Genomic DNA, 23,125 nt, shown 5'->3' on the forward strand with positions numbered 1-23,125 from the left:
GACTCATGATATCCCTGACACTTGAGTTCTCATGTATTTCCTCTCCCAGAAACCAGTAGATCATGGTTTCACCAAGAATAACAAGATCAGGTTATAATGATGGAATAAAAGATATCGTGTTTTACTGCAAGAGGAGGTTTACTTTCAAGAGCTTATAAACAAATCTATGTTTTTGACCAATCAGAACTAGCCACCCCCACAATGAAATGCTCTTCCATCCACTGACACTTCTGATGAGTGATGGCTGTGAGTCTTCTATGGATCAGCCATGCCGCTGGGATACTTAAACCACAGAGGAGTTTAAGACAACACAAAAGACTGGCCAAGCATTGAGTTCAAGGATAATATGGAGCGGAAGACCAAGGAAATCTAACGACAGCTTCTTATGCCTTAAATCTAAATAAGGTAGAACTTACTTAGATTTAAACCTGTATCCTTCCAAAATTCTTGTCTTCACTCACAAACACATGTATCAGGATAATTAGAAGTAAAGGAGGTTGGTAACTTAGAAATAAACAGTGAATCAGAGACTATCTGGTAATGTGGCCATTTGCTTAGGATGTGAACATCTCATGGGATCTCATATTTTTACTCCCACATGAAGAGAGAGAATAAAAAGGATGGGTTGATATGACCCTGTGGTTTTGAGAATATGGAACTCTCTTATGGTTGATGCCTGGCAGCTGCTCATACAAATTAAATTGAGCTATAATTGCTTTGAGAAATAATTCCTTGAGACTCTGTGGTACACTCGGTCATCATTTATGGCATGCTCTGAGAATAAGTTCTCAACCCTGGCTGCACAGACCATCACCCTATAAAAGCCCTGCAGTGATTCTAAGGTGCAGATAGCCGGGGAAAGAACCTCAGGTCTTGATTGTGGTTTGCAGACTACGGCCCAGAGAGGCACATTATTTAGGCCCTGCTGAGCTACACTGACTTGGTGAGTGGCACTTCTGAAGAGTCTGAACAAGTGACCTAAGACTGTAAGTAGCTGCTGACAGCATCAGCAGAAACCCTGAGAAGACCATCCTCCAGCCTCACATCATTTACAGTCTCCCAGCAGCCAGCATGTGTGGCGTCACATAGTCATGCTGATGATTTGCCTTTCCAAATTCTTCATTGATTAGCGTTATTCAAATCATCCCAAGCCCTAGGCCTCAATGAGTTATACTGTAAGAAGGGTTTCAGGATTGGTTCTTGTTATTCATCCTAGAATTCCACCATAATGGCTATAATTCAAAATTGTGGAGGGGGGGAATATATATATATATATATATATATATACATATACACCAATGAAGAATAACTATTACAACTTCTATTAAATATAGGAATATTATTTTTGGACAAATTTATTTCTTCCAGTTGTTTATCAAGTTAATACAAGACATTTTGTTTGCATTTTGGATTATTGTATTTAGGTTAGATAATAGAACACAATAAAATGATTTGCATTTTCAAAACACTTTATGAACACTAAATAATAATACCCAAGTTAGAGCTCTTAGAAGTCATACAGTCAAACTCTCTCATTTTGCAGATGGGAAACTGAAGCCACCCAGGGTGAAAATGCAAGTCCCCCAAGACTATGTGCTTTCTATTTATAAAATTTGTGCAGAGCTAGATTTTTCTTAACCCAATTGACCTAATATTTAGTGTGCAGGGTACAGATACTGCATGGGTCTAACTCAGACACACAGTACCTGGCTCATCGCTTTCTAATGGATAGGACCCATGGGGCTGTACAAGTCCTAGGGTGGGAAAACCTCCACAAGGCATAAGGTAGAGGCTTGCATTAGTGGATTTAGGAATTCTACTCGTGCACCCACACACCCCATGCCTACAGGGAGGGGGCTGTGAAATGCAGCCAGTCAATGGCAGTGCAGAGGGAGCCACGAAGGGCTTGATCATGCACTAGATACTTATGTATGGTGTTTATGTACCTTGTCCTCATACCTAGATAAATTTCAGTCTAGCCAAAGCCTTGGGGTTGAGGGTGAAGCAACTACAAAGAAACCACAAATTACTGAACAATCCATGTGCAAGAGGGTTGGGAACAGTTCTATACGAGTAGGTAAGATAAAACAGAATATTTTACCGACTTAATGGCATACTCCACAGAGATCTACGAGCACAACTTACCTTTTTTTGTTTTTTTTTTGAAAACAGATGGCCAAGGGTTAGATGTGTCTTGAACAAGGTCAAGAAACATGGGGTCAAATTGGGTCATCTCATTTTTGCACCTGCAGTTGGAGAGCAGGGAAGACCAACTCTCTATATGGATTTAGTCTATATAAACCAAATCTGTATAGTATTGTATAAACTGTTTCCAATTGAGAAAGTGATTATATCTTAGTTTGACCTTAAGATTGTCATAAAGATCAAATTCACATGTGTACAAAAATCCATTAAACTCAGGTAAATGAGCCACCCACGTGGGATTCCTAGAAAACAGAAAGGAATGGTATTTTGATGGAGAAAGGTCCGTCCAGTGCTAACCTTCAGTCGCGCCACAAAGTGAGTCGCAACGCTGAGTTCGGCGGCAGGGCTCCCGAGGAGGATCTCAAAGCGGTACTGCAGCCCCAGCTTGTCGCGCACCTCCTGCAGCCGCTCCTTGGCCAGCATCGCCAGCTGCACCGAGGGCACCCTGATGATGAGCATGTGTCCCCTCCCGCTCGTGTTTTTTCCCGGGGAGCTGAGGAGGTCATCCATAATGCTGAGCGTTTCAGGTGTGCTGTGGTCTCGGAGGGACGCCATGGCGGTGAGTGCCATCAGCGCCTCGGAGTACTGCTGGATGAGCAGATAGCAGCGGACGACCATGCTATGCAGCCGGGGGTACCTTCAACAGAACACAGGGCACCAGCTCTCAGGCAGCAGGCAGGGTCAACTGGCCCACGAGCTCTGTGCACTGAGCCTGCAGGTCAGGCCTGGTGGGGAAGGGGTGATGGTCCATGGGGGGGAGGCTTTAGCTCTAGAATGACCCTGGATTCCACATCACTAAAAGGAAACATTGAGCTTCCAAAGCATGTGAATCATACCTGTTAGAATAGGTACAGTGAGGTAGAGAGGTTTGGGGGTGGTCTAGCAACCCTAGCTTCTCAAAGTGTGGTCCATAGACCAGCAGCAGCAGCCCCTGGGAGCACTATTAGAAATGCAGAATTTCAAGTACCAACCCAGACATACTCAGTAAGACTCTGCATTTTCTGGGGGAAAAAATGTGGAAATATTAAACTTGCCCACCTGGGGAATTCCTTTTATTCTTGCAAGTATTGGGGACTACCAATTTAGCAGGCTGAAACCTCAATCTTGGGGCTTGCCTTTATGAAGTTTGTTGCTGAAAAGGAGAGGCTAAACCTATTTATAATTTATGCCTAAGAGTCTCCCCCAGAGAACCTCTTTGGTTGCTCAGATGTGGCCAATCTCTCTACGCCAACTCTGCAGGTAAACTCACTGCTCTTCCCCCACATGGGACATGACTTCCAGGGGTATAAATTTCCCTGGCAACGTGGGACGTGACTCTGGACCCAGCATCATGAGATTGACCAAAAGGGGAGAAAAGAAGTGAAACAAAGTTTCTGTGGCTGAGAGATTTCAAATGGAGTTGAGAGGTCATTCTGGAGGTTATTCTTATGCGTTATATAGATATCCCTTTTTAGTTTTTAGTGTATTATAATACCTGAAGCTAATGAACTACAATCAAGTTGTCTGGATTCTTGAAGATGATTTTATAACTAAGTAGCTTACATGGTGTGACCATGTGATTGTGAAAACCTTGTGGCTCACACTCCCTTTATCCAGTGTATGGACAGATGAGTAGAAAAATGGGAACAAAAAGTAAATGAATAAAGGGGTGGTGGTGGTGATGCGGGGAATGGGATGTTTTGGGTATTTTTTTTTAAATTTTATTTTTATTCCATTTTTATTATTTATTTATTTATTTTTGAGTAATGAATGTGTTCAAGGGGGGATTCTGGTGATAAATGCACAACTATATGATGATACTCTGAACAAGTGATTGTACACTGTGAATGACTGTATGGTATGTGAATATATCTCAGTAAAATTGCAGGGGGAAAAAAGTAACAAACATACAAACAAAAAACTCATTACTGGCATAAATTCTTGAATAAACAGACCCAAGTGGAATGTGCATAAAGAAAAATGATCACTGGTAATGGACATTTAGTGGATTGGACTGTTTTGTTGCTGTAAAAATTTTAACCCTTTTGGTGTAATAGTTGTTTATTGTTATTTGCAATCCAGGTGCAACGGTGTTAATACTTTCAATGCTTTACATAAACAATAAAAAAAAAATCTGCATCTTAACAAGATCCCAAGTGATATCTACGACTACTAAATTTTGAAAAGCACTGATATCATCAGGTTAATTGTTGGCAGAGTCTTGATGGATAATCCCTGGATCCTAACTTCTTGCTGGTGAGGGAGAAAGGCACTGGGTCAGAGTCTTAATGTCAGTTTATTTCTATGGTACTTAAGATGACAGGAAAGGAAACTACAGCATTAATGTCTGTGGGGTACCAGGCATAAAAAGGCTAATATGAGGTCAGCCCCACAGAGTGCAATAACCATCTTTCCATAAAAAGTGCCTTGGTGAAAATGTTCAAAAATAGATTGGGGTGATGAATGCACAACTATATGATGGTACTGTGAACAGTGGATTGTACACCATGGATGACTCTATGGTATGTGAATATGTTTCAATAAAACTGAATTTAATTAAAAAAAAAAAAAAAAGTGCCTTGGTGCTGGAGGAAACTTGGAGCTGACTGGAGAAATAGCACCCTCTAGTGGTGCGGCCTCCCACCACTTCAGACCCCGCTTTTTTCCCACCATAATCTGGAGGTCCTCGGAGCCTGACAGCAGGGGTGGCGTTACTGGGACTGCCAGGTAAGAGGATCACTTTGTTCAATTGGCGATTTTCACAAGTACAGAGCAGGTAGAATATAACTCTGATTTGTGTGCCATTCTTTGGAAAGCCGGGCCTGCAGCATAACAAAATGGGTACAAATGGGCACAAATGGGCAAAGAAGTCCCACTTGCAGGCATGAAGAGAGCTAGCAAGGAAGTGGGCGCTGGCAAAGCAAGGCCTAGGCCCGAGGCTGGGTAAGTCTCTTGTGGAAAATCTGAGTCTGTGAACTTTCCTTGCTGGTGGTAGCTGGGTAGGCTAATAGGGTATTCACCTTTGTTCCATTTTGATAATCCTACTTAAAGTAAGAGAAGTGGTCCACAGGCCTTGCACAGGAAAGCCCAGGGTCCGTTAGGGTCATCTAATGAGTAACGTGGTTTTGTAATGCTTTAGAGCTGAAAGGGACCATAGAGTGTTCTAACCACTCCACCTTCTCATAGAAAGAGGATGTGTTAAAGGGCTGAGAGAAATTCAGCTGGATCAGATCATACGACTGGTCAGAGACAGAGCTGCATCTAGATTTTATTCAGGCCTCTGACTCCCCAGGGGCTTCATACAAGGATTGTATGAATCTTTGCAAGGATTTAGTATGTTGGGAAAAGTGAAGAAATCCAAATCAATCAATTCCGGGCCCCTCCCTATCAGTCGCCTGGGGTGACTGGCCTGGAGGAACCAAGAACAGACAATCCATGTTTCCAGGTTAATGCTTTTTGCTGGGCCACGTAGGAAAGCGAAGCAGAATAAAAGATAACTTTGACATACAGGTACTTAAACTTCACACTGTGAAAGACTTATGAATTTAGAAGCGAATATTTTACCCTTTTATTATGTTTACCTTAACCTGTAATTATAGTTTTGTAAGTATTACAAAAGTTGCAATAGAAACTAACACTATCCTTTAAAATACGAGTTATGAAACCCTGAATGAAGTTACTGTTAAAAAAGAAGTTCCAAGCTCGTGGAAGGACCAGGTGGGTGGAGAACACAGAAAGGGGAGTGTCATGGGATAATTTTGGAAATTTAAGATCATGTGTGCTTTGACAGGATTTAAGTCACAATGTCAGATAGAACTTCTCAAGTCCAGCTGCTGGGAAAAGATAAAAAAGCCTATTCCAAGCCTGTGCCTTTTCCTGACAACAAGCATTAAAAACTGCTGGATAGGGTGCATTTACCTGTCCTCATTTTACTTCCTCTTTCTTTTCTCTCAGAGATTTCCAGCAAAATTATAGGACAGCTCATTCATATGACTTGTGATCAGTTGGGGCCAGTTTGGGTTTTATGAACTGAGCTACTAAAAATTAGAATGTACCTCACACAATAGAGCCCAATAGCCCCCATATTGGATGATCAAACATACAGAATATTGGGAGAAGGTAGGGCAGGAGGGTTTTAAGGTTAAGGTAAATTCTAATGCCCCTACCTAACTCTTTGAGTACATGATTCAAGCTCAGAGAGGGAAAAAAAAATAGTAAAAGCCTTTACTCTTCTAGAGCAGACAGAAGAATTGGTAGCCCCTAATGTCAGGTACTGGAGGGACCCTATGGGCTGAATTCACTTAAAATGTCTGATTATTCCTTGATTTTCTCCAGTTTATATTCCAAATCTCTCCCAGTAAAGTTTACTTTTTACTGAGTCTCTTCAGGGTACTTGCTTGTGGAGGACAGAAGAGAAAAGGGGGAAGGTGTAAAATTCCCGGAGGTGGTCAGGAAGGCCACACCCCAGAGGAAGGGTCTTTAATCAGCAAAACCCTCCCTCCCTCCTGACCTCCCAGTGGAAGCAATGAAGCAGGCTCGGGACAGCTGTGCCAGGTCCCATTTTTCCCTGTTGGTCTCAGATGATCACATAAAGCCCACGAGTAAAAGGTCATCTTAGAAGGGCTATTTTTATTCTGCTGTCACAAGTGTCACCCTGGACTCCATCCAACTACCTGTGACACTGACACTGAATCCTTTTGGCTATTTTAGTCATGCAAAGTACAGCTGAAGAAAAGGCTGCAAATTCTCATTCACCTCTCCAGGAGCGTGTTCACCATTTTTTCAAAAGTCTGGTCACATCTCAGAAGCGGACTCGTGATTCCCCACTGCAGAGACTTGCTGTACTCGTTCAAGCCGAAGTACAGCTTCTCACAGCCCGCGTCCTCCTGATTCAAAAGACAGAACAGTCGGTGAAGAGGGATGGATACCAGGTGTCTCGTTTTCTAGCAGAAAGCAAACACTCCAAGACATTAAAAAAAAAAATTGTTTAGTTATATAACCTGATATCAACTGTACAATCCTTCCTGGGGCACTAACTGAATTTCTTTTCACTTCAAATAAACTGAAAATGTGACTAGTAAAATGCTGACATGCTTTTCTTAAGGGAGACGGCACCTACATACAAAGCTTGTTTTCTTTTTCTTTTCTTCACATATTCTTTCAATTCCCATTTTTTCCCTGCTTTAAGCCACTCACCTTCTCTACTGATACCCTCCGATATCCACAGAATTCTCCGGAGATGGCACACAAATGCTGTGTTTTTCTGACCTCCTTTAATGATGGTAATTCATAAAAGCTTATCCTTTGACAAACAAAATTTATTTTTCAGAAATGGAATATCTACTTTTCTGCCTTCTTAAACAGAATACACAGTATTTAATCTATGCCTTTTCATCACTTCGTAAATTAATAACTATTTTGGGATATGACACAAAGATGTTCTCAGTGTATTCTGAGATGTGTGACAAGCTGCTTGTCCCTAAACTAAATAGCCCCAGAATATTATATAAGCATTTTGAGTTCATGTGTCTGTTTTTTTTTTTTTTAGGTTTTCTTGCCTCTCTTTTACATTATTTTTTTCAGTCATTTCTTCTTGCTGTCTTGTTACCTGTGCATTTTAGTCTCCCTTTATTTATTTTGTATCGACATTTTTCTTTAAATATTCTCCAACTTACTTCATAAAGGTGTTATAACGCAGCCTAAAAATATAAGATAAAAATACAAAGCAATCAGATGAAGACAACGTAAGGATAGGAGAAACAGGAGATAAAGTTAGTTCTCCCAGAAATGTGTGCCAGAAGTTTCTGTACACTTTGTTAGAAATGGGCTACAAATTTGGTTCTGAGCCCATTGAAAGAGATAAACTCAAGCACCTGTCTGACTTATAAGGTCTATAAGATAAAAATAAGGCACTATTAAAGTTTTTGAGGCCTGAAAAACCAGTTAATCTTGCTGTGGAATCGGCTCTTATTTGAAAATAAACAGGTGTCATGTGAGGACAAAAATATGTTCTTATAAAAACTGGAGTCTTAGTGCATAGTTCGAGCAACTATTTCAGAGACCTAGAAGCATTTTTTTTGGTGTTGCTACTTTCTTACAAGCATTCTTGTTTGTTTCTTCCAGGTTCTTGGCTGTGTTCTGGATGGCTGTGTCAAATAAGTCATTCCAGGGTGAAAACAGCCATTCATCTAAGTATCCCTTCTCAACTGGATTGTCACGTCATTTGAGAATGATTTACTTGGTCTTCACATTCCTCATCCTTGGTTCTGTTTCTTAGGGGGAAAAAGTCCCTTCTCAAAAACAAACAAACAAAAAAAACTTCTTCTCCCCAAAGTACTGCCCCCTCTGTACCCCCAACCCCACCTTTGGTTCCCTGTTCTTTTCCTGCTCCCTCTGCCTTTTCTCAGCCAGCTCTCCTCTGCCCCACTGACGTTCTCTGGGTCACCAAGGTCTTCTGAGGCCAAATCCAGAGGCTGTAATGACTGTAAGTCATTGGCCTCACTGCCCTCTCTTCATTATTTTCTTCTGTGATTCTAGCCACACATTACTTCCACAATGTGACCATTTAAAAAAACAAAAACAAAAACAAATCTCAATTCTACATCTCAAAACCACAATCCAGACCCCAGTTTTGCATTTGCAAAAATGTGCTCACCTCAGCTTCAACTCATTCAAAATCTGTCTCATCTGCCTTCCACAAATCGATCTTCCTCTCCTCTTTTTTTCAATAAGAGCATCACCTCAAAACTATGCCTGGCTCTTTCCTCTCCCCCAATAAATAAATCCCAGAAGACTTACCATTTTGCCCATCTTTTTCATTACCAGGACCACTATCCTGATCAGGTATTCATTAATTCTAACCTGGATTATCAGAAAAACCATCTGACTCATTGCCCCACTTGTAATCACTTTGATTTCGCCTAAATATTTAATGATGTGCCCCCAAATGCAGCCTCTCTGTCTCTACTAAAGCTGAACATGTGCATGCCTCTGATAAGCAATTTCACTCCCATGTATACCCCATCATAAACACACACATATGTCTAACTAAGAGTCATGTGCTAGAAAGTTAAAGCAGCAGTATTTGAAATAAACTGAAACTAGAAGCTATCCAAATGCCTTCATCTGTGGGCTGGATAAGTGAATTGTGGTGAGTCACACAATGTAATATATACACAGCAATAAGAATGAATGTTTTATATATACAGCAGTAAGAATGAATGTTTTGTGGCTCGTGCAAAATATAGAAGACTCTCACAACATGATTTTTAACAAAAGAAGCCAGATACAAAAGAGTCAATACTGCATGATTCAAAACTGGGCAAAACCTATCTATGGCATTGGAAACCAGAGCAGTGGTTACCCTTTGATTGGGGAGTGCCTGGGAGGGACACAAGGGAGCTTCTGGGGTGATGGAAATGTTCTATGTCTTGATCTGGGTGCTGGTGCCACAGATGTGTTCAGTTTGTGAAAATTCATCTAGTTGTACATTTACATTGTTAATATAGAGAGTAAAAATATATATGGATTCTAATAATACTATTCCCTTGCTAAAAAGTGATTAATGTCTGTATAATAAATATAAACTGTCAGCTGGCCCTCAAAGCCTCCGTATTTGTATTTCCAGGTTTCTTTCTTTTTTTTATCCTTTAGATCCTGTTTATATCACATTATTGTGAAATTATACAAACTCCATTTGTAGTTTAAAACTGTATTGTTTAATAGATTACTATACTATTACAAAATATCCTTTTCTGTAAACGCATTGAAAGTTTTCTTAGTTGTTTATTAGGCCTATTTTTAGCACTATTTTAAATGCTAACAACCAGATTATTTCTTCACAGTTTGTTCAATATTTCCAAACTCCAAATATAAAAAGTCAGTTTGCTTAATTCTCTGGCATTAGTTATTTGAGTTCATATGAATCTGTAGGAAGTGACCCATCTCACCTCATCTAACCTTCGAAATAGTTTAAACCAAAACAAACCAGCTATATATGCGAATCTTTCACTTATAAAACTATCAAAAGATCACGAATCAGTTGATCTATGAAATTATATAAGAGAATGTTGAAATAGCTGCTTTTTGTTTTTAAAAATTAAATCCAGTTCTCGTTTCATCTCAGGTTATAAGAAAATGGAAAATCTGCCTTTAAATCATGCAGAGTAAGTCAACATTTTTCTATTTCCTCTAAGAAACTAAAATGTTTCTTAAAATGATAAATATTTATAACACTCAAACTATTTTTTGTGACCAGTTATTTATGTCTTTGAGACTAGAAGGTATGGTTCTATTAGCCAAGATGTATCATAATGCTAAATTATGTATAAAATATTATTTCTGGTATTTGTCCATCTTCTATTGATGTGCCATAATTATTGCCAGGAGAACTAAAAAAGAAAAAAACAGTCTTGCTAGCAGTAGGTGTTTCATGCACTACTTTCTTCAATCCTTTTGTGCCATAGTGGGAATCTGGACCTTTCAGTGTTGCGCAGGCTGTGTAGCACACATTGGGCAGGATCTCTGTTGGTTCTTTGAACATGACCCTGAATGTGTTAGAGGTCCCATCGCAACTAAATCTGGTATCACTTTGTCCCAAAGTTTGTTTTTTTTTTCATATTCAATAATCTGTATATTCACTTGATAATCTGTGGGACCATGAATAGATCCATATAAACCAAATCCAACTATAGAAATTCTATTAACCGTGAACCTGATTCGGTCACTCGTTCCACTGTAACCCCAACGGCTCTCTACTTGCTGAAACCTATTGATACTGCATTCCTTTCCTCTGAGGCAGCATCTTGTTCGGTCAATGTAATCAACTCTGGGTTTAGGATTGACAGTAAAATGAAGAAAGGGATTTACCACTTCATGATCTGACAAAATTCCAGACTGAGCAGGACCTGCTGCAAACTCCTCAATTGTCATCAGTGGGAACCGAATTAACGAAAGGGCTTTTCCTAGAACTCTGTTTGTTTCCAAAAGTCACAGGCAATTGTTGTCTCTGATATTCTGCTTCTGCCCAGCGTACAACAGCTCCAAAAAGTCGACTTTCTCGAATACTAAGTGTGTCTCTTTCTAGAACTGCACAGTGTATCTATGTCAATATCAGTAAACCCTTCTGCACTTATTCCATCCATTGTGCTTTTGTCTATCGTGTCTAGACAAAGACTAGCAAGCTGAGGTTCATCAAATAATTGAGCCTGAGTAAGAAGCATAAAGGCTTTATCTGCCCTAAGATGTTTGGTAAGGAATTCCACACAATGTGCTTCCAAGGCTGAGACTGCATATTTCTTAGCAGTATAAAGGGTGGTCATAACTGTTTCTGGACCAATTTGAACTTCATCTGAATAAAGAAATCTCAAAAGCGCCAGGAAGGCAGCGGGCTCGACGTCCGGCAGCTCGACCTCGGCCGACGTGGTGGCCATGCCGCCGCTGCACATGGCGTCGGAGACGGCGCTGCCCGCCGCCAGCACAAAGCGGAGGGCGGGGACGCGTGGCGGCGCCACCGCCCTTGCCCAGTACGAAGCGCACATCACTCAGCAGCCCCGAGTTGAAGAGGAAGGCGAAGCGCTGCTTCAGCGACACCTTGGTCGCCTGCCAGTTGCAAAGCGGCTCCCTCTGCAGGGGGAGCAGGGGCCCCAGAGGGGACGGCGACGGCGACCCCGCGGAGCCCGGCTCGGTCTCAGCCCCCTGGTCTTGCTCCCCCGGCGCGGACGGCCCGACCGATGCCATTCTGTAGCGGCGCGTCTCCCCGGGCTAAGGAGAGCGCTCTCGCGGCCCAGTCACCATCACCAAGGCCGCCCCGGGAGGCCGGCGACGCCTCCCTGCCTTTCCAGATTTCTTTTTCATCTAAGTGTTCTCTGAAAATTACTCAGTGCTCCCTCCTCTAAGCCCGCCCCAGTTTTCTGTCTGTCAGGAGCGCCTGCTCCCCCTTTCCAGGCCCATCCCCAGTCCTCTCTTTTCCATTAGTCTTCCCTGGGCCTCTCAGATGGGTCTGGCTTCGCCCTCATTTCAACCCCCCAGAGCTTTCTGACTTTTTGAAATTGTCTTATACCACTTTGGATAATAGTTACTTAGAAATACTTTGCCTTCTCCTCTAAACCATAAATTTTCTACATGTTTTTTTGAAAGACCTAACACAATAAGTGCTCAATCACATTTTCTGAATTCAATTACTGTACTTTTCCCAAGTATTCTTTCTTTAGTCACTGGACTCAGGATAACTAAAGGAGCTTCTCCCTTAGATTTGTAAAGTTGTTACTGTAAATTAGATTCAATGTCTTTTCCTTTTCTCTATGTTGATCTCAAGTTCATGGAAATGATTTTTTAAATTTAATTATATAAGAGTATAGTTCTCCATACCCCAAGATAAAACATTGCATTAGTGTTATGAAACTTTGTGCTATATTCTGTAGATCTATGACCACATTTTATTACAACATTCTACCTGCAGGGAACTGAGAACATGACTGTGTAGGAGAGTGGAAAGGAGACTCACCATGTTGTCCAGATGTATCCAGTGCACCTCATTGCTGGAGCTGATTCGGGACTGCTGGGTCTGGAGAGTGTACGGGCAGGAGCTCACCTGGAGCACCAGGAGGTTGAAAGCTTCCAGGACTTCTTTACAATTAATGACTCTATCAGCCAATCCATGACTGGGCTCACTGTGTGACAAAGAGCCTGAAATGACACTGTAGAAATACTTAAAGTCAAGTCATTACCTCCTAATTTAACTGTTTAGATGCAGAAGCAGACACCAAATGGAGCTACCATTTTAGATCTTGTTTTTTTCTAGCTCTTTCAAATTGGGAGCAGGAATAGAAACAACCAAAATTTGATTTGGAAGAGAAAAATTGGGGGCTGTTTCTTACTTCTTTCAGTCAGATTTCAGGGACATTGCTTTTCCCTTTTCCCTTTGTCCTCAGTACACCTCAAAATGCACCTTCAGTTATCCAGGCCAAGGACAGTTTGGAGGGATCACTTTGCTTTGAAAGCTCACCTGAATGAGGGAGCTTCTCCATGAAAACATGATGCTTAGAGACCCACAAGCAGCAAGGGATCCCCGTGGTATTATTCATTGTCATTCCTCCTTGGAGGCTGCCAGATGTGGGGAGGGCTGAGGGGGGCCTCCTGCCACAACCCACTCCCCCACCCCCACGACAAAGATTTTCATATATTTGAATCATTTTCAGTTCTGTTAAATTTGAATTACCAGGTTGCCATGCAGCCTCAAAGCCACACAATTCTTTCTCAAAGAAATAACCTCAATGCCTTGGGAAATTAAATACAGAGAAAGCTTCAGAGATAGCATTCCAAAATTTCAAAGATGGAAGTGAGCTATCTCTGCTCATAGAACACTAGCAGGAACTGAACAGGATATGGGCAAAATTCCTTTCTTCTTTCTTCCTTCCTTCTCTCCTTCCTTCCTTTCTTCCACCCTCCCTCTCTTCCTTCCTTTACTAAATCTATTAAGTTATCTAAGATCTACCTACATATAGCTCTAGATTTCAGACTGTGGTACCAAACACATCCTGGCTTCTGAATAGAGCTCTTCCAGTTCTGACATTTTTACCTATGACCAAAAAAACTTAGAGATTCTTAACCTAAAGTGTCTTCTGGAGAAAAGAAAATCTATTAATGCTTTAAATTGCCCCCAAATTTCCCTTCCCCTACATGGTAAGGACAAACCATGACATGTAATACTTGAGGACTATTTGCCTTTTTATTCCACAGAAACAAAGATACCCCCTACCAGATAAGCACTGTAATTCTACCTGGGAGCAAAAATGGTGCCACCTCTCACATTTACAGTTGTTTCATTAATAAACTTACTGGAGAAATATGATACTCTCTTGTCTGAAATGGTAAAGTGGGGAAGGTTTCAGATTTGCTCCCAGGTCATCTATTAACTAAGGCAATTAGGTCATTAAAGTGGCATCTCTAGTGCTGTTAAAGGGAAGAGGGTTGAGAGAAAGGTAAGGAAGAGGAGAAACACAAGACAGGAAGGAAGAGAAAGAAAAAGGAAAAGAACCGGAAAGGAGGAAGGGTGTGAGAAGGAAAACAAATCTCCCTTCAGGGAGCTCACTCATCTTGACCTTCTCAGCACCCAATCTCTGAAGCAGCTGAGCCCCACAATGCTTGTAAGACAATATGTTTAACAGGAATTTTCTATATTCACCCACAATATAGCTAAAATAAAATCAATATTAAATTGGTAAGGAAAGTTGAGAGAGCAAAGAAAGGGTAGGAATAAGTTACCAGAAAGAAGATACAAAACATTAGGGTCCCTGGGCTTTCAAATGATCACCTTTTAAATATGTTATTACATAAATTACTGCTGTAGAAGAAACAGTGTATCTGCTCACTCTGAAGCAATCACCTCGTTAGCTCCACATGGGAGTTGTCATGAACTAGCACAAACAGTGTGTACGGGTTCTGTTTCACCCTTCTCATAAAAACTTCAAACTTGGTTTGAATCTCACTGTCTAGACGGACAACATATTTCTCTGCTCTCTGATGAGCCGTTCCATTTTCCTCCAGACCCAAGTCTACAAGGACACCTGCCAAGAAAAAAAAGGGTTTATCTTTTCACATACATACATATATATATAAATGAGCCAAACTTAAGTCAGTGTCCACTAATGCTGGGTACTAATCGTCTATAGAGATTTACAGAGGAAATATTTTTTCTTTTTCATATTCTTCACCACAAAATTTTGAGGAGGAAATGTCATATTTCCTTTACTTTAGGACACTCCCCTATCCCACCCCTCATACTTGACACAAATATTGACAACCCAGGTACTGTCAACAGGGAACATTCTGATACACTAAGCAGAAGCACTTGAGCGTATGAGGACTCTAATTAAATTCCATCTATATGTAAAATGCTGCTGCTGATAGCTACTACAGGACACTTGGAAAAAATTAAGCTTTGGGCTACAGCTGTTACTCACATTAATATAATCACATAACCCTTCCTTCCCCCAAATTTAACAATAAAACATATGTAAAAAGGAAATAAAACATGATGTTCAAAGACACCAAAGATTGTGAGCTTTTTGAGACAGTATTTTACTCACTTTTGTACAGGGACAGTCTTGTTACAATATCTAGACCATGGGATTTCCTCAATGAAAGTTCGATTTATGTACCAAATTGATAAAGTAAGCCAAACCACTCAAGATTACTGTATTCTCAAAATGTTAGAAAACGTGAAACTTTTAGTATTGTGTCTATATATATCTCTGACTATAATAAAATTACTACTACACAGAACCATCTAAAATAGTTTCTAGGTACATGAGATGTTTCTGGGATAATTAATGAAAACACCAAATCCTCTAAAATGAACAGACTTTAATGAATTGTGTTGATTTAATTTTGTTTATCTTTTCTTTTAATATACCATGGTATCAATTAACAACTACATGTGATTAACATCTAGATACTCTAATAACCAATAGCTCTAAATGGTACAAAAGGAAAAATGTTTTATTACCACATGAAAAATCCATTATACCAAAAGGTACTTTTGCTTTCAAACATTTTTCATTAGGAGCCTTACTGAGAGATTATTTTCAATTTCCACCCAAATGTAAACAAACTTAGTTGTGAATATTTCCAAAACCCATCAAACATTTAATTTTGAAGGTATTGTGATTTTTATGCTTTTGTTTCTGTTTTTTGTTTTTGGAAAGTGTAGAATTCATTCTACAGTCAAAAGCTATTTATTGAGCATCTATTATATATCTGGTACTGTTCTAGGCCTGGGGATACAGAGGAGAACAACAAAAACAAAGATCTTAACCTCATGGAGTTTATGATGGAGAAGATGGATAATTCTTGAGTGCCATGATGGGAGACAAAGAACCATGGGGTGGAGCAGAGCAGAGACATAGAAAAAGCACCTATTTAATCTCTGGGGATTTCTGTTTTCTTATCTGTAAAATGGGAGAGTAGTACCAGTTGAGAATTAGTTCGTATTTCCTAAGGAAACGAGCACTGTGAATTTAGGCCATAAATAATTCATAAAGAGAAAAAATATATACCTTATGGATAATTAAGAGTTGACTACATTTCAAAACAAATGACATAAAGATTGATTTTATTTCTTTGACAGGTCAATTCTAGACATGTCCCTAATGGAGAAATAAACTTCCATGAATCTAGGAGGTCATTCTTTGATATATAACATGGTAGATTAGTCCATAACTATGCAGCCGGCTCTTTAGTAATGTAGATGGGTGGACAGTGGGCATATCAGAGTACTTGATTTTTTTTTTCCTAACTGGGCATTTTTAGTAGATTATCCTTACCTTTACATTTTGTTTTAGACTCACTTTTATTTTTAAGTTTTGTTTCTTTCCTAATGAAAGTGATAGATACTCATCTTGGAAAATCTGGAAAGTACAGAAATATATTTGAAGAGAAAAATTTATCTGTAATTCTTTACATTAAAATAAGCTACCCCTAAGATTTTTGTGCATTCCTTCTTTGGTTTCCTTCTATGCATATTGTGATACCTAGCTCACATTTTATAACTGTATATCCTGATTTTTTTCATTTGTAACTGTAAAATAAGAAACAAGACTATCATTTACTAATAATATATCTGTGTGGAAAACACAAAATAATGTACAGATAAATCAATGATATTATTACAAATCAAGTTAAATAGCTGGATTCAAAATCAATTTATAAAAATTAGGTGCATTTTTTATACCAGCAGCAAACAGTCAGAAAGTATATTTTAAAAATAAAACATTTACAGTAACATGAAAAATATTTTGTATCTGGGAATAAATCTGATAAAAAATGTATAAGGCTTTTATGAGCAAATGATGAAACTATTAACTTATGACCTAAATAAGGCTGTATCATTAAATATGATTAAAATTAAATTCTCTCCAAATTTATCTAGAGAGTCAATGCAATTCTTCCAAAATTCTAAAAGTTTTAATGTGAATAACTTTTTTTTTAAAATTCAGTTTTATTGAGATACATTCACACACCATAGTCATCCATGGTGTATAATGAACTGTTCAGAGTACCATCATATAGGTATGCATTCATCACCCCAGTCTATTTTTGAACATTTCCCTTATATCAGAAAGAATGAGAATAAGAATAAAAAATAAAAGTAAAAAAGAACACCCAAATCATCCCCCCCATCCCACCCTATTTTTCATTTAGTTTTTGTCCTCATTTATCTACTCATCCATCCATACCCTGGATAAAGGGAGTGCGATCCACAAGGTTTTCACAATCACACTGTCACCCCTTGTAATCTACAATGTTATACAATCGTCTTCAAGAGTCGAGGCTATTGGGTTGGAGTTTGATAGTTTCAGGTATTTACTTCTAGCTATTCCAATATATTAAAATCTAAAAAGTGTTATCTATATAGTGCGTAAGAATGTTCACCAGAGTGACCTCTCGGCTCCATTTGAAATCTCTCACCACTGAAGCTTTGTTTCATTTTGCATTCCCCTTTTGGTCAAGAAGATGTTCTCAATCCCACAATGCCGGGTCCAGGTTCATTCCCGGGAGTCACATCCTGCATTGCCAGGGAGATTTACACCCCTGGGAGTCAGGTCCCATGTAGGGGTGAGGGCAGTGAGATCACCTGCCAAGGTGGCTTAGTTAGAGAGAGAGGGCCACATCTGAGCAACAAAGAGGCACTCAGGGGGAGACTTTTAGGCACAATTATAAGCAGGTTTAGACTCTCCTTTGCAGTAATGAGCTTCATAGGGGGAAGCCCCAAGAGAGAGGGCTCAGCATGTCAAGCCGTCAGTCCCCAGTGTTTGTGAGAAAATCAGCAACAATCCAGGTCAGGAAGTCTAACACCTCTGCATCCTCCCCCAGCTCCTCAGGGGGGCCCTGAATATATATTTTTATTCTCCGCCCAAATTACTTTGGGATGTGGTGAATAACTTGTTTTTAAAACATATAAATTATTTTTAAATTTTATATAGTATAGCAAAGGACCATGAAGAGTCAAGATAGTCCTGAAGCAGAAAAGGTGGGACATATCTGCCTTACCAGACATTAAGAATTACAGACCTACATTAGGAACAGACCCACAAACATACAGAAACTTGATTTATGATAAAACTTGCATCTTAGATCAGGGGTAAAAGGATAAAATTTTCAACAAATGGTGTTGAAAGCAATTATTATCCATATGAAAAAAAATACATACAGAATCTTACCCTACACACACAAAAAAAATTCTGGTAGATTAAAAAGTATATGGAAAAGACAAAACTCTAAAACTTTTAGAAGATTATATAGAACAACTTTACGACCTTGTAGAGGATTTCTTAAGCACAAAAGGACAAAGGATAGACAAATTAAACTTAAGAACTTCTATTCCTAAAAGAAATTAAAGCCAGTAGACCAAAATGGCGGCAAAAGATGTTCCAGGGTTCTGTTCTCCCATAGAATCATAGAACAACTAGCAAAAACTGGCAGAGACATCTTCCTCAAAACTCTGGAAGGCAGTGAAAGGGTTTCAGTAACTGGATGAGTGCAGCATCAAGAAAACATGACTTACAAAACATAGGAGAAGTTCTTCAGAGGAGAAAGGAAAGAACACGAGAGTGGACCAAAGCATCATAAGGTAACCATGTGGGTAATTATAAATGCCACTACTATTGTATTGTACTGTTTGGTATGTATCTCCACTTTTTGCTTCTTACAGGTTTAAAATGAAAATGTATAAAAAGTAATTATAAATCTGTGGTTTTAGAAGTTCAAGCCCCATGGTAATCACAATAAAAATACCTAAAAAATATATATGGAAGGAAACGAGAAGAGACTCGCACTAGAAAAGTCAAATAAATATGAAATTAGGCACCAATAGAAGAATTGAAGAACAAAAAATGTATAAGACTCACAAAGGCTAAACAACAAAATGGTAGGGAAAAAGTCCTGCATTATCAGTAGTTCTTTAAATGTAAGTAAGAGATAGAACATATAGACAGAAGAGCAATAGGGAAATAGAAGACCTGAATGACATTATAAACCAACTAGACTTAACAGGCATACATAGAACATTTTATAGAACAGCGGCAGAATATACATTCTTCTCTAGTGCACATGTGTCATTTTCCAGGATAATCTATACATTAGACACAAAACAGTAATGTGGGGTAAGTTCTGGCTCACTGATCATTTAACTGTTTCTATAAAGTCTCAAGTAAAATTCCCTTCTGATGTCATTAAGGGTGTCTGACCCAGCAGATGTACTCAATATTTGCTCACAGTACATTAGTACTCAGAGTGGACAGAACAAATAGCATCCAGAGAACCGTGTCTTGGCACAATGCTTCCTGTTAAGGTAAGGGACCCCTCCACATGGAGAGATTCTAAATGGCTTAATTTCTGGTGACTTCCTCAATTGTATTTTCAAAACAACAACAAACAGTGCTGGGAAAAATGTACGTCCACATTCCTACCTCATACCATACACAAAAATTAACTCAAAATGGATCAAAGACCTAAATATGAGGACCAAAACCATAAAACTCCTAGAAGAAAACATAGGGAAGCATCTTCAGGACCTTGCTTAGGCAATGATTTTTCTAATTTTATACCAAAAGCACCAGCAACAAAAGAAAAAAATGGAAAAATGGGAATTCATCAAAATTAAAAACTTATGCTCATCAAAGGACTTTAACATGAAAGTAAAAACACAATCTACAGAATGGGAAAAAATATTTGGAAACTGCATATAGGATAAGGGTTTTATATACAGAATATAAAAGAAATCCTACAACTCAACAACAAAAAGACAAACAATCCAATTAAAAAGAGGACAAAGACCTGAAAAGATTTTTCTCCAAAGAAGATAAACAAATGGCCAATAATAAGCACATGAAAAGATGTTCCATATCATTAGTCATTAAGAAAATGCAAATCAAAATGTCAATGAGATACTATTTCACACCCACAAGAATGGCTACTATTGAAAAAATAGAAATAACAAGTGTTGGAGAGAATGTGGAGAAATAGGAACACTCAGTCATGTAAGCGGGAATGTAACATGGTGCAGCTGCTGTGGAAAACAGCTTGGTGTTTCCTCAGAAAGCTAAGAATAGAATTACCATATGACCTGGCAATTCACTTATAGGTACATATCCAAAAGTACTGAAAGCAGGGTTTTAAACAGATATTTGCACAAAGGAGAGTGACATTATTCCCAATTTCCAAAAGATGGAAGCAACCCAAGTGTCCATCAGCAGATGAATGGATAAACAAAATGTGGTATATACATACACTGGAATATTATTCAGTACGAAAAAGGAATGAAGTTCTGATACATGCAACAACAGGGATGAACCATGAAGGCATTATGCTGAGGTAAATAAGCCTGACACAAAAGGACAAATATTGTATGATCTCATTTACATAAAATACAGATAACAGACAAATTCATAGAGCCAGAAACTAGAACATAAGTTACCAGGGGCAGAGGTGTGTACATGGAATGGGAAGTTAATGCTTAATTGGTACAGAGTTTCTATTTGGGGTGGTGGAAAAGTTGTGGTAACAGCAGCACAACACTGAATATAATTAACATCACTGAATTGTATATTTGAATGTGGTTAAAATGGGAAAATTAGGTTGTATATATATTTCCAGAATAAAAAATTTTAAAAACCATGTAACTGCACAACACAGTGAACTCCAACATAAACTATGGTGTATAGTTAATAGTATAATTATAATAATGTTTCATCAATTGTAACAAAGGTACTACAAATTTAATAATAGGGATAACTTAGGGGGGGTATGTGAGAACTCTGTATTTTCAGCATGATTTTTCTGTAAACCTGCAACTTCTCTAATTAAAAAAAAGACATTTAAATCAAAAGATATACCTCCCAAATTGTAACGAGTATTACTAACAAAGGATTAGTATTCAGAATACATAAATTACTTGGTCAAATCCAAGAGAAAAGAGGTAAAAAAGTTAATAGACCCTTCCCAGAAGAAGAAACCCAAATGGCCAATAAACATACAAAAAGTTGTTCAACTTCATTAAGAATAAGGGAAATAGTAATTAAAACCATAATGCCAGGAACTATACCCAGTTAATAAAAATTTTAAAAGTAAGATAATTGTAAGAAATTAGTAGATAGAAGAAAACACACATGAACCTCATTTGCGTAACAGAAATATGGAAAGAATAAGCCAGAAACTCTTAACAGATTGGTTAGTAACAAGGAATGGGTGGGTAAGGGGTAGAAGAAAGGGGAGACTTGGGTGGTAGTATGAGGAGGGAATGACACTTCTCTGAAAGTACCATTTCATATAGCTTTCACTTACAGAACCATAGCAACAAGCAAACATACATTTAAATCAACCTCGAGGAGGGGTGGGTGGGACCAAAATGGAATCCAAACAGTAAAAAATGAAACCTAATATAACCACACAAAAGGAGATGAGGAAGAAAAGAGAAACCTAGGTATAACAAACTAATGTTTTGGCTAGATGCTGTAAGACTAAAGATAAAAAGAACTGTACACAAAAACCATCCTCTACTTAGCAAATCCATTTCTCACAAGGGTATGGATTAGCAATTATGTACCTACCAGGAAAATATATATATATAGTACATAATCGAAGCCAGGTTTCTCACCATAAGAGAAAGAAGTTACAATTAAGGAAAGGGGAAAGACTAAAATGAACCTTGCGTTACTGGACTAGAATTGGAGGTATCAGTATGAACTCATAGATTTTCATATATATGCAGATAAGATATGGAAAGAAATAGAGATGTGTGTGTGTACACACACGTGTGCATGGGTTATTCTATGTACACGTATTTCCTCGCTCTGCCTCCTGACAGGGCCGAAGAGCAATGGCACGTCAGTAGCAATGAGTACACTCAGCACCCAAATTTGGTTTCTAAATACCCTTCTCCAACAAAAGGAATCCAGGCTTCTTGGGGAAGAGGTTGATTCTAGGTTTGGGGCAGAGAAATAAAAGATAAACCTGGAATGTATTGTGGTCCCAGAGAATAGGAAGTACCTGAAAAAGGATGGGGCATGTTAAAAGAACACAAGAGCCTACCTGGAGAAACTCCCAATGGTCAGAGCTTGAAAAATTCGAGCAACAAAATAAATAATGATAGTGTTGGAAATAACTCATAGAAATATCTGAGTCCATACCAATATAAACAAACAAACTAATAAATAAAGGAAAAGGAACAGCTCTTCCTTACAAGAGAATTCAAGTAATAAATTCCTACTAATAAATGTAGGAAAAATGATGGAAACACAAAATCACCATTAGGCAAATACCAAAGGAATAACTGTTGAAGGAAAGATCTACCAATGGATGCTAAAATTAGTGGGCAAAAGTTTAAGGAGAAGCAGGATAATAGCATCTTCCCAAAGGCTTTATCCCCTAGATTTCTATCACATACAAACACAATAGAAGCTTTGCAATGTAGAGACCCGGCAGACATCGTCTTAACCAAGTAAACAAGGCAAACATCACCAGTGCCAAGACTTCTTGACAACCTGTCCCCCTGACAAAATACACTGAGAACATACATCACTTCTGTTGTATTATTGCCAAAAATGCACAAAATCAATCTAATCATGAAAAAAAAAAAAAAAATCAGACCGTATACAAAACACTAAGCAGTATTCGCCGAAAGTGTTAAGGCCACGAAAAATAAGGAACCACTGAAGAAATATCACAGATTGGGGGAGACTAAGAGGACATGACTCAATACAATGTGTGGTCTTTGATTGGATTCTGGAACAGAAAAAGACATTAAGAGAAAGACTGGTGAAATTCAAATGAGATATACAGGTTAGTTAATAGTATTATTCCAGCATTGATACTGATATTGTTATGTAACTTGTTAACTTTAAGGGAAGTTGGGTGAAGAATATACATGAACTCTGCACTATTT

The 23,125-nt window shown here is 38.8% G+C and overlaps 1 protein-coding gene and 1 pseudogene across 14 annotated transcripts in view; both read right to left on the reverse strand.

The window, feature by feature from the left end:
- GREB1L (GREB1 like retinoic acid receptor coactivator) overlaps positions 1-23,125 on the reverse strand; it is a 422,182-nt gene that overhangs the window by 26,388 nt on the left and 372,669 nt on the right. For 13 of the 14 annotated variants that reach the window (XR_005212149.1, XR_005212148.1, XR_005212147.1 and 10 more), the window contains 4 exons: positions 14,570-14,750; positions 12,689-12,881; positions 6,940-7,070; positions 2,503-2,842 (listed from right to left, as the gene is read on the reverse strand). Coding sequence is in view for 11 of the 14 variants with exons in the window: in XM_037805493.1 (XP_037661421.1) it covers positions 2,503-2,842; positions 6,940-7,070; positions 12,689-12,881; positions 14,570-14,750 (845 nt within the window). In the remaining 3 variants the exon portion in view is untranslated. The remainder of the gene's footprint in view (positions 1-2,502; positions 2,843-6,939; positions 7,071-12,688; positions 12,882-14,569; positions 14,751-23,125) is intronic. The other variant, XM_037805496.1, reaches the window with a different exon arrangement.
- On the reverse strand, positions 10,288-12,090 carry LOC119511087 (annotated as a pseudogene).

The sequence above is a fragment of the Choloepus didactylus genome, chromosome 16, assembly GCF_015220235.1.
Source record: "Choloepus didactylus isolate mChoDid1 chromosome 16, mChoDid1.pri, whole genome shotgun sequence".
NCBI classification, from domain to species: domain Eukaryota; kingdom Metazoa; phylum Chordata; class Mammalia; order Pilosa; family Megalonychidae; genus Choloepus; species Choloepus didactylus.